This window comes from Acomys russatus, chromosome 19 (assembly GCF_903995435.1).
Source record: "Acomys russatus chromosome 19, mAcoRus1.1, whole genome shotgun sequence".
In the NCBI taxonomy this organism is placed as follows: Eukaryota; Metazoa; Chordata; class Mammalia; order Rodentia; family Muridae; genus Acomys; species Acomys russatus.
In genome coordinates this window covers 27,178,690-27,191,270 of record NC_067155.1, presented here as the reverse complement: position 1 = coordinate 27,191,270, position 12,581 = coordinate 27,178,690, and the positions used below count along the sequence as shown (strand labels likewise).

Genomic DNA, 12,581 nt, shown 5'->3' with positions numbered 1-12,581 from the left:
TTGCAGGCAGTTTTAAGCCACCACATGCAGGAACAGCCACTGCCCCTGAATGCTGAGCTATCTCCCAAGGCCCATATTACTTTCAGTGAGGAGAAAGACTGGACAGAAGATTGAACAGGAAGAAAACACTTGAGCCACACGGGTAGCCGACAGTGCCTACTGTATGCATAGGGCACTCCACCCAGCCAAGCAGGTTACACAATTTTCTTAAGTGCACATGGAGAAATCCAGTGGCAGAGCATATGCCAGGCCATGAAACAACCTCAACAAAGTAAAAAATAGAATCAATGCAGAGTGTACTGTTTAGAACTCAGTAACGGATATTGGGGAACTTAAAAAGCTAGAAATGGCATATTCTTCAACAAATTGTTCAAAGGAGGACTTGGGGGGGGGGTTCAAAAATTCCTATATAATAACGAACAAGAAAACACAAAGCTTCGCATTTAGGGGACAGGCTAAAAGTGTTTAGAGGGAAAAAAACAGGTACACGACTGAGTCTTTGAAAAGATGATCACCAAGTGAAAATCTTTTGTACAAACGAGTCAAGGAGGGGAAAAAAAAAATAGACTCAAACTTCTATGAACAGAAGTGAGACATTCGAACAGACCCCACAGGAGTGTCAGGCAGTCGGAAGGAACACGCCATGAACCAGCAACTAGAAGACGGACAGAGACAGAGGCTATGGGAAACAGGTACATGCCAAAGCACCCCTCTAACAAGAGACTGAATAAGTTATTGGAAAACAAAACAAACCTGCTCACAAGGAAATGCCAAGACCCATGTGGCAAATGAAGTCTACCAAACTTAAAAAGGATCAATTCTTCAGAAGCCTTCGCCCAAAATATAGAAGAAAGCACACTTCCTAACTCATTCTATGGGGCCAATGTTATGAGGAAGTCCAGACTAAAAACTTTATAAGAGAATTATCAAATGAATACACACACACACACACAAACAAACAAACATTCAAACAAAAAAACTCAACAAAAAAATTACACGTTAAAGCCAGTTCGTAAGAGCAAACATTGAAAGAAAAAGACTGACAAAGTGCATTTCACCAAAACTGAGAACTTTTAGGCTTCAAAGAAAACTATCCCAATAGTGCAAATACACAACTCTCTCTCTCTCTCTCTCTCTCTCTCTCTCTCTCTCTCTCTCTCTCTCTCTCTCTCTCTCTCTCTCTTTCTCTCTCTCTCACACACACACACACACACACAAAGAAATGGGTAAAGATATTTGTATCTGCTAAGGCACATGTATCTAGTATGTACAAAATATACTTGTATTTAATCCCGAATACATTTTAAGCAGAATATAACACATATTTGTGACACATGCTAATCTAGATACAGAATATATAAAATATTTATGACATAAGTGTATACATTAATAATAAATATAAGAGCTCTTAGAACTCAATAATAAAGACATATAATCTCATTTAAGAGTGCAAAAGAGTCTGGTGCGGTGGCTTACGCCTTTAGTCCCAGCACTCAGGAAGCAGAGACAGATGGATCTCTCTGAGTTTGAGGCCAGCCTGGTCTACAAAGTGAGTCCAGGACAGTCAGGGCTACACAGAGAGACCCTGTCTTGAAAACAAAGAGTGCAAAAGGGTGGGGCTAGAGAGATGGCTTCGCAGTTGGGAGTATTGGCTGACCTTTCAAAACACCCACGTTTCATTCTCGGCACCCACATTAGGTGGTTTACAATCCCATGTAGCCCAAGCTCCGGGGAACCTGGCACCCTCTTCTGCCCTCTGCTAGCATCCCCTTACAGGGTGGTGTACACTTACACAGCCAAACATTTATACATAAATTAAAAGCAACAATAAGGCCAGGCAGTGATGGAGCTTGCTTTCAATCCCAGCACTTGGGAGGCAAAGGTAGGCAGATCTCTGTGAGTTCAAGGCCAGCCTGGTCTACAGAATTCTGGGACAGCCAGGACTACAGACAGAGAAATCCTGTCTTTAAAAAAAAAAAAAAAAAAAAAAAAAAAAAAAAAGAGCAAAAAAATAAAAATAATCTTACAAAAAATAATACAAGAGGACTTGAATTTGGTATTTTTCATAAGATGAGATACAGTGGATTCAGTAAATACAAGAATAGGCATCCAAGGTTATGAGCCATCAGGAAAATGCTATCAGACCCATGAGATAGCACTTTACACTCACTAAGATAGCTAAATAAAAAGGGCGTAACAACAAATGTTGGCAAAGGATATGGAACAACTGCACATGGGAATGTAAGACGGTATAGTCATATTCAAAAAACAAAACAAAACAAAAACAATGGCTATTTCCCCCAAAAGTTTAAACACAGAACTAAACTAGCTGACTATCACCCAGCAGCTCTACATATCCATGATCTCAAGAAAATGGGCATTTGGCGCACGCCTGTCATCCCAGCATTTGGGAGGCAGAGGCAGGCGAATCTCTGAGTTCGAGGCTAGCCTGATCTACAAAGAGAGTTCCAGGACAGCCAGGGCTACACAGAGAAACCCTGTTTCAATAAACAAAACAAAACAAAACAAAAAAACCCCCAAAAAACAAAAGAAAGACAAGAAAAAGAAAAAAAAAGAAAAAAGGGAGGGCACTTATATCTCCCACAAAGCTTGTATAAAGTATTTATTAAAGTATTATTTAAAATGGCCATATTGTAGGCGTGGTGGTGCACTCCTGTAGTCCCAGCACTTGGGAAGCAGAGGCAAGCAGATCTCTCTGGAGATCCATGGAGGCCCTGAGTCAGTGGGAGAGCAGTGAAGGCGGGTGAGGCTCGCCCACTGTGGGCCCGAGGTATGCCTCACAACAGGACACACACACACTGGTGGCTCCTGGCAAGTTATCCTGGATACCCAGAGGATCAGCATCCAGACTGAAGAGCGATAAAGGATGTCACAGAGGCTGGCCCAGTGCCTTGGCTAATGTTTGTTAATTTTCTTGTTCCTATGACAAGATGGCAGTAAGTTAGCGATGGAAGGCATCAGTGCAGCTGAGTTCAGGGAACTCAGTCCATCCTGGCACAGGGACTGGAGGAGGTCAGTCTGTGGTTGAGGATATTTACGGCTACAGCAGTGAGAACAGGTGATGAGCTGAACTCTGCCACTGATCCCTTCCTAGGGCTTGGTTTCCGGGTGGGGGAGACGCCCCCGTTCTGCTGTTGGATTCTGTCAGTTTAGCATTCATTTGAAAAGTTCACACTAGCTAGCACTAGCACTTCTCTGGGCAAAACCAAACAAACACAAACCAAAAAAGATGGCTTGGTAGAGAAGTTTTTTGTTTTTTTTGTTTTTCATTTTCATAACTTTATGAAGTTTTGCTGGGCAGTGGTGGCGCACACCTGTAATCCCAACACTCTGGAGGCAGAGGCAGGTGGATCTCTGTGAGTTCGAGGCCAGCCTGGTCTACAGAGTGAGTTCCAGGACAGGCAGGGCTACACAGAAAAACCCTGTCTCAGAAAACAAAAGCAAAAACAAAGCAAAACAAAACAAAAACCGTCATAAAGCATTAACACACGGTTTTTCACATCCTGAGTGTGTGGGGACCGATTGTACAATTGTATTGTCTTTGCATTTCCCTGCCAACTGGAGATTTCATAATCCTGTCCCAATCATCAGCCTCTCACAGTTGCAGACTGTGTCCAAGTGGCTTCTTCAAGATTATGGCCACTTTGATTACTTTGAGTGGCCGTGTAATTCTGCTAATCGCCTGCTAACACACATGCCATTGCCAGCACAGCTTACCGATGTGGCCCAGAGGACCCACAGGCCATATCTCTCAGATTATGTAGATAGTCTAGCAAACACTAGAAATTTCTCTCTTTCACTGAGTGACAGCGCTGAGGTGACAATCTAAGGACCATTCTAGATGAACAGAAGGCCTGCCAACATCACTAGCCACAAGAGTGGCTTCCATGCCGGTGAAATGTGGGCAAGGCAAGGCCCTCCAGAGTTTAATCACACAAATGTTTCTTAAATGGAGACATGAGATGGCAGGGCTTAGAGACACCAAAAGTGTCTTCCATCAGCATTCTGTGTTGCTGAGAAGGGAAACGGCCGTGTTGTTACTCCTCTCTGAACTGGTGTGGTCAAGTGATGCTAACCAGGCACCACAGAGTGGTGGACAGAACAGCTGGTCTCCTTCACACCTTAGTGGTAGGGGGAGTGGACAGCCGGGATACAGAGGGTGCACTTCTTTAATAATTTCAATTAAAACAAGAACTACCCTGGCAGAGCTTGAACTTGGTTTTGGATGAAGCTGTAGGCAGACCGGCCAGAAAACTCCTAGCAACTCTATGGGAGAACCATTTGAGGTAGGTTGTACAGAGGCAGTTCAGCCTTAGACTACTGCCAATTTCAGAGCTCCGCCTCAGCCAGCTCCATGCATAGAGCCCAAAGGCTTGCAGGCCAACTTGGCTCACGCAAAGGTGTTCATGTGACCGTCTGAGACAAAACCCATCATCAGTACCTGCTGCTCCTCGTGAGCGGCTCAAAGCGACAGCTATGGTGGGGACCAGCCTGGAACAAAGGTCAACAACAAATCTGCACTGGAGGACCAAGCCAGGGCACTACTTGGGGGCCATTACTAAGTACAGGTAGAGGGGGGTCCTCTTTATTGTTGAGGGAGACCGCTCTGAACCCTAACTAGCCCTGGGATAATAAAACTGGGCTTTCTTTCAAAGGCTTGCAAACTGGCACCATGGCCTTATAAAAGTAACCAGCGAATTTCAAAGCTATACTCTGTACCTCAGTCTACTGGACCAAGTACAAAACAAAGCACAGGGCCTTGCTACCAGTATCTGTAGACCGACTCCTGCCAAGAGAGGCTCAGGGCCAGGGCTCATAGGGCCCACGGTGGAAGGAAATGAAGCAATTTGCAAAGTTGACCTCTGACCTCTGCACACTCACTGGGACACACACACACACACACACACACACACACACACATACACACACCATTGTGGGTCAGTTTCCTACTGTCCAGTTAAAACTCATATAAATTTAATAAACCCCTTCTAGAAAAGACTATCCCACAGCCCAATCCTTGCCCCAGAGCACCTGACGTGTGAGTGCAACCTTCGTGTGGCTCTGGGAACAAGCAAGGGGTTCATTGTGATGTTTTAATTCTCTGTGAGCCAAAATTTCACAGCTGCATTTTCTGGAGAATTCTATTTTATCAGCAGTTCGTATTTGTATAGACCATGTCAGGAGTATACCCAAGGGGATGACATCACATCATTTTCTAGGGAAGATTGGCTGGCTGTGAGGAAGCAAGCTGCCTAGCTGGCCTGACAGACTCCAAGTGTCTCACTGACACTCAGGATGGAATTCCTCAAACCTGTCAGTCCTCTCCTTCGGTCCGGTCCACTTCTACAGTGAGCTCCAAACATCTGTCCTGCTGGGAAGCACAACACGCCTTACCTGGCTTTTCTGCCCCCACCCTATCTCCTCCCACTGGGGAGACTCTACAGGGAAAGTCTGCCCACAAAATCCTGCAACTTCAGGAACCATTGCTTTCGGCAAAGCCTGCTGAGAAGGGAATTCCTGCAGCTTCCCTGCTTAGGGGACAGTGCCTAGGTTAGGGGCGGTGTTAAATGGCACCCTAAAAACACAATAATTTGTTTAGGTGAAAGGACACTTTAATAACCATGAGAAGTTAGATTAGTGGAAATGTTAATGTACCAGCCCATGTAGTGGTCAACTAATGCAGTTAAGCATGATGGCTTGGATAATTATTTTACCTGAACTCTAGTGGAGGCTTGGTGGATGGGGGCAAGCTGTAGTGACAGAATGGCTGCTGACTGGCATGCTGTGTGCTGTGGGATGCTCTGCCTACATCAGAGCCAGGGAAACAGCAGGCACTCTTCAGTGTCCTAAACACCTTTGCTCATTAGTCCATGTGTTGGATGTGGCAGTAAGTAGGGGAAGCCATGCATTCTTGGCCTTTCTCTCTGAACTCCTGGAGACTATACAGCTTCCTTTCAAAATATACTTATACAAGATTTCTCATCTTGTTAAACTTAGGATTTTATTTATTTATTATTGTTTATTTGGTGGTTGTTCGTTTGTTTGGGTGTTTTTGTTTTTTGCTTTTTTGATTCACAGTTTCTCTATGTAGCCTTGGCTGTCCTGCTTTGTAGACCAGGCTGGCATTAAACTCACAGAGATCTGTCTGTCTCTGCCTCCAGAGTGCTGGGATTACAGGTGTGCACCATCGCACCCGGCTAAGATTTTATTTTTATTTCATGTACATTGGTGTTTTGCCTGTATGCATGTCTGTGTGAGGGTGTTGGATACCCTGAAATTGGAGTTACAGACGGTTGTGAGATGTCATGTAGGTATTGGGAATTGAACCCAGGTCCTCTGGAAGAACAGCCAGTGGTCTTAACCACTGAACCATCTCTCCAGCCCCAAGGTTTCTCCTCTTTATAAGGCACTAAAATGAAGTGCCAACACATGTACAGCTGCTTACCAGGCAGAACACTTCCTGCAGAACTATTCTAGGAGAAGAGTGTGAAAACCAGTTAGTGTGTCACAAAAAAATGTTGGAATTCATTAATCTTAGAGAAAATCTCTCATTATCAGAGAGACAAGCTTTGTGTCCTAGAGCTAAAATACACCATTGTGGTCAATAAAAATGGGAGAAGAAGCTCCAACTTCCTCATAAGGGAAATAAACAAAAACATAGAAAAGTTTTGGCACCTTGGGAGAGTCCTAGTGTTGGGTAGACCACCATCTAGACTTTAAGATAATGTATGAGACTAACAGCAACCTCCAGAGAAAGACAACAAAATAGGTGATAAATCCATGACACAGTGGCTACTGTTCCCCCTACTCAACCCATGGCAGACATCAGTTATCAGTCTGGGTACATATTCCTACTAATCCAAAATGTATCCACAGTGCCAGTTTTAACAATGCTCCTTCTGCACAGCAGGTGTTAAGCAGTTTGTTTACCTGTTCAACAAATGACACTGGCTATGCATCAGGACCTACCAAGATGACAAATGGCAGATAAAAGCAATCAAGACACATCTGGTGTGGGCCTTACCCTCTGGCACTTGTATTAGCCAGTGATTTGCCATTCAAAGTAGTGGCTTTTGGGGGGGGGGCGGCTGGATCTGCTGTTTTATAGTTGAAGTGTGAGTGATTATAAGAAATAAAGTTTCAAAAAGAAAAAAAAAAAAAAAGAAACAAAGTTTCTCTTCAGTGGCGAAATGGAGTGGATAAAAGATCCCATGAGCTTGTGGTGTACTGGAAGTCTTGTTTTTTTATTTGTTTTTTAACTCAGTTACGTTGTATAAACAGGTTTTTGTTTCAATCCCAAGTGTGGAATATAGAGATGCTTTTAGTATGTCCACAGCTGATAACAGCTCTGGAGAAGGGCCTGGTCTTTGCCAACTGCAGTTAGTTTAATTCCGAGGACTCTGAAAAGGTATAAATAACAGAGCCCAGAGAGCAAGAGGAAAAACAAAAGACAAACAAACAAACAAACAAACAAACAAAACGTTTCAAGGAGACAGATGGAGAAAGAAGAAGACTGCTGGTTCTGCTCGACTGCTGGGTATCCTGACAACTGAGATTGGTATTTTCCCAAAGAACCCAATGACCCTCCCCAGCCAGAACTAAGTCTAAGAGGTCTATGTGTCCGTCCATCCCCCACACCACCAGCCCTGGCCCTTCTAACCTTTTTTCTCTCCTAACAGAGTCAGGACTGTAGAACACTGTACACACAATAAATAAGTCAACCTTAAAAAAAAAAAAAACAAATACAAAGACGTACTACAATATGACATCTATTGAATGGTATAGACGTTAAAGGGGAAATACCTGGATATTGTTTTATTAGGGACTGAGACAAGGTAGTACTATTACTGCTATCATTATTATTAGTTTCTGCTTCTCCCAAACCCACAGGAGAAAGCTTGATGATGAGTTTTGGCATTGGATGTTTTTATCCCTCCCACTTCCTCAGAGAGACAGAGGAAGTTAGAACCGACTGCAAAGCACTGTCAAGTGTCAGAAGGGACACTTTTCCGCAGGAAAGCCTGGTACACCCGCCCAGCCAGCAGGCACTGCGTCTGCAACCCGCTTGGTCTGCATGCCTACAGAAAGCGGTTCTATCTCTACCTCCCCACCCACCTCATTTCCTGCCAGCTACTCTCTCCCCTCCTGTAGGACAGGGTGGCCCCACCTGCAACTCCCCGACCACGGCTACTCTTAGGTTCAAGTGGGGCTCCCTGTAATGGCAAACTCTAGGCAGTCTAGACCCTACAGTGAGCGAGCCCAGGAAGAAGGCAAAATGTAGGCACAGAACTTGAGGAACCAGCACATAAAAGCCAGGCCCAGTGTGGCTCACGCCTGGAACTGCAGCTGACTCGATGGCTGATGGGGAAGGCTACAAATCGGAGGCCTGTCTGGGCTACGCTGTGAGTTCAAGGCTCGATAGGCAACTCGGTGAGGGCCTGTTCCCCCCAAATACAAGAGGGCTGTGGACATGGCTCAGAGGTGAAGTGCTTGACGACCATGGGCACAACCTCAGTTCTGGTAAATTACAACTGACAGTAGCTGGGAGGAGGTCATTGTCAATGTCTTACAGCTAAGGACTGTCCCCCAAGACTAGCCCTACATGCTGGCATCAGGAGGCCACTGTCAAGACCCTATCTGTCCCTCCAGGTGGTATTTTTATTGAGGACGATGGCGAGCTGCTCAAAGTTTGCGACAGAGGGCAAACTGATTTCGTGCTGTGGCCTCTAGATCTCCTTAACTTCTGAGTCTCTGGCGTCAGAAGAGCCGAGTGAGGAGCAGAGAGATGGCTGCTCTTCCTGGGAGGCTGACTGCTATGCTCAAGGTCTACTTTTTGAGGGTTTTGCGCTCCCTCCATTTGAATGTCGTGTCGTTTCCTCATTCTCTAAGGATAGGAAAGGTGGTACTGCAAGATTATGAGCAAAATGGCTCATTTCTACCTTCGGCCCTTCTCATTATAATATATTCTTACATCACAATATTTGCCTAACGCGTGTGAACTAATGTTCGTCATCAGCTCAGTAGATATGGGAATGTTAAGACACAGTAGCAGCACTACAGGTGTTAAATTATTCTTTTATTATTATTTTTTTTTTTTATCTTTTTTTTGGTTTTTCGAGACAGGGTTTCTCTGTGTAGCCTTGGCCATCCTGGACTCGCTTTGTAGACCAGGCTGGCCTCAAACTCACAATGATCCACCTGCCTCTGCCTCCCGAGTGCTGGGATTAAAGGCGTGCGCCACCATGCCCGGCATTATTATTATTATTTAAAGATTTATTTATTTAGTATGTATACAATGGTCTGCCTGCATGCAACCTGCACACCAGAAGAGAGCACCAGATCTCATTATAGATGGTTGTGAGCCACCATGTGGTTGCTGGGAATTGAACTCAGGACCTTTGGAAGAGCAGCCGGTGCTCTTAACCTCCAAGCCATCTCTCCATCCCTATTTTATTATTTTTGATGATTTGTTTTTATTTGATGTGTGTCAGTGCTTGTCTATATGTATGTGTGCGCACCGTGTAACGACTGGGTTAGCGTCCATGGGACTGTAGTGACAGACAGAGGTAGCTGCATGTTGTACTGAGAATTGAACCTGGGGCCTCTGCAAGAGTACCAAGTGCCCTTAATGGCTGAGCTGTCTCTCTAGCTCCACACTGATTAATTTAGTAAGAAAAGCTGCCAAGCATACCCTCACAACCAGTGTGTATGTGTGTGTGTTTGTGAGTGTATGTATTTGTATGTGCATGTGTTTATGTGTATATATATTTGTGTGTGGTGTGTGCGTGTGTACCCAGGGATTTAGATGTGTCACTGACCTGTATTTATCCCCCAGCTCCCGTCCCCACCCCCAAGAACATTTTGTAATTCTAACACATAAGAGGATGCGCCGTGCTGAAGGACCACCACCTTGCACCTTCTGCCGAGCTTACTGATTTAACTAGCACATGGAATTCCGACCTGATCAGGGCAGACCTTGCTCTGGTGTCCTGGGAGCCAACTAAATAGACAAGGTCTCTTCCCGCAGGGAACAGCGACCTCACTGGGCCTGGAAACTTCTGGTTGACACTCGCTGATAAAAATGCACTAAGCTATGTTTCTGGCAGGCTTCTGCATCTAGGCTGGCAGCTCTCAGCTGCCCGTTTGTGCTGTGTCTCCTAGGAGAGTCATATCCTCACGCATTCGTAGCAGATCTCTGAGCCCACTGCCCAAACAGAGGACGCGGGAGGTAGGAGCCTTACCGTTGACAAATACGTAGATGGCAGATTCTGCCGTCATCTTTTTCTTCGTCAAGGTAGACTCAGGGAGGTATCTACAGGTGTAGAGGCCCGTGTGGTTGGCCTGCGCCATGTTCAGGGTCAAGGAGCTGCAGAACTGCCTGTCGTTACTGCCGCAGGCTGATCTGGTAATGCTCAGCCTTTTGTCCTCCTTACTCACTGTCGCAGGCAGAGACCACGAGTGGGCCGCCTCCCCTCTGCAACCAGAAAGCAAGGCACAGGTCAAGGCTGAGGCACTGGGCCTGAGCAGGAAGTCCTGTCCCGAGGCCGCCTCTTGGGTGTCCCGCCTGCTTTGTTACAGATAAGCAATGCTCATAGGAGCTTTGGGACTGTCATCAGGTAAAGAGGTGACAATGTTTGGGTGTCATTCCTTCAAGGGGGGTAAAACGCTCCCCCATGTGGGACAAGTCCTCTCTGTGAAGCCAGATACAGGAAGCCACCAAGGGAAAGATTAAGTGCCTACTCAGTCAACTCACCTGCATTTGAGAAAGAGAGTCTGGCCGGCCTGTATGACGTGCTGGGTGTCTTTTAAATTCAGTTCAGGACCTTTTAACTTTGACCCTGAACCATATCCTAGAAAACAAAACAAAACAAAACAAAAATGTAGATGTGTTATTTGTAAGTAGTTTATTACCTTTTCTAAAATATGCATATTTTTCCTTTAGTTTGGTCACATATGAATATGTGGGTACACCGGATGCAAGTTTCTCTTTTTGTTGTTGTTGCTGTTGTTGTTTATTTCCTAGAGACAAGGTCTCACTAAGTAGCCCAGGCTGGCCTGGAACCTAGGGCCAACCTCGTGCCTCAACCTCCCAAAATGTTAGGGTTGCAAACATGAGCTACCACGCCTGGGTGTGGCTTCTGGGTGTGACGTCTTCATTAGCTGAGGAACATTTGGGGTCAGCCACTGAGTCATTTTTCTTTCTAAACTTGTTTCCTCGTTTAGAAAGCCAATTTTAAACTCAAAAGTCAGTTTTAGAAGCTACTTGGTTTGTCTTGCACAATCCGTGGCTTGCCTTCTTGCATAATCTTTCCACAGTGAAGCCAGTAAAAAGAAATCATTCACTTTTACATGCCATCAGACAAGCCCACTTCATGTCACTGTGCAGCAATAAAACAAAGCACATGAGAGTGGCTTCTGAGCGACATCTCTTTACACAATGCAATAATGACATCTGTCCTAGGAACTACGCGAGCCTGGATATCTGTGTGTCTGTCTGTCTCTCTCTCGGAATTGGATGCTCTTGGATGTCTGACTCCCATGTGGACTCTCCTAGTCACACGACTCTTTCAGCTATAGTCCACACATGTCGACGCTCTCTCAGCCCTCGGAGTAGCACCCAAGGGGCTAGAGCATGCTCTCTTCCTCCTGCGCCTCACCCCTTCCCATCCCTGCAAGCCGTAACGACAGGGTAAGAGGCAAGGCTGGGGTCAGGGATAGCGGCCCTGAGGAAAGAAAAGGGACTGAGAGGGAAGGAGTCTTGGGGACAGATATGTGTCACCAATCTTAGAGAGTGTTTTCTACTTGCAAAAGGATTTTCACAGTAGAAGTCAAGGGAGAAACTTGAAGTCCTCTAGATGCCCCTTGCAGATCTGTGAGGCGAGGTCTTTGTGTCAGGTCCCAGGGCCGCCCCTGACTGTGTTCTTCAGTGACTCTCTTGGAACTCTAGTATCTCGGAGAGTACAGGACTTCCCCCTTCCTCCCTGGTTTTTCAAGACAAGGTCTCTCTGTGTAGCCTTGGCTGTCCTGGACTTGCTTTTTAGACCAGGGGGGCCTCGAACTCACAGCGATCCGACTGCCTCTGCCTCCCAAGCGCTGGGATTAAAGGCATGCACCACCACGCCTGGCTGAGTGCAGGACTTTTAAACTCTATATTGCATAGGGAGCTTCCCTTCCCTCTTTCTAACTGTGTGGCCTTGGTTTGCTACCGTAGCACTCAGGCTCTGCTACCATGCTGGGGATGCGGGGCCAGAGCTATGCTGTACAAGAGGCTGACTCAGTGCCCACCACGTGGCAGATGCCCCCAGCATAGGCGCTGTCAGGCTCTATGGGTATACAATTGCAAAGGAAGATATTAAGTGAACCGTATATTTTCTAAGTGTCGCTGGAGGTAGAGTTAATATTTTAGAAGGTATCTTCAGTTGACAAGTTACTGGTATCAAATTACTTGTAGATGAAATGACAGAGCCCTGCTGGCCTTAGAAGTCACGTGGGTAAACAGGAACACATTTTGTACCGTATTCATCTTTTGGGGTTTCCTGATATGATGACCCCCAAGAGCA

General features: G+C 45.7%; 1 protein-coding gene across 1 annotated transcript in view; it reads right to left on the bottom strand.

The window, feature by feature from the left end:
• Positions 1 to 12,581, bottom strand: part of Flt1 (fms related receptor tyrosine kinase 1) — a 160,526-nt gene that overhangs the window by 124,111 nt on the left and 23,834 nt on the right. Inside the window, exons 2-3 of the mRNA XM_051162859.1 lie at positions 10,775 to 10,871; positions 10,263 to 10,495 (exon numbers count right to left, since the gene is read on the bottom strand). Coding sequence (XP_051018816.1) covers positions 10,263 to 10,495; positions 10,775 to 10,871 — 330 coding nt within the window. The remainder of the gene's footprint in view (positions 1 to 10,262; positions 10,496 to 10,774; positions 10,872 to 12,581) is intronic.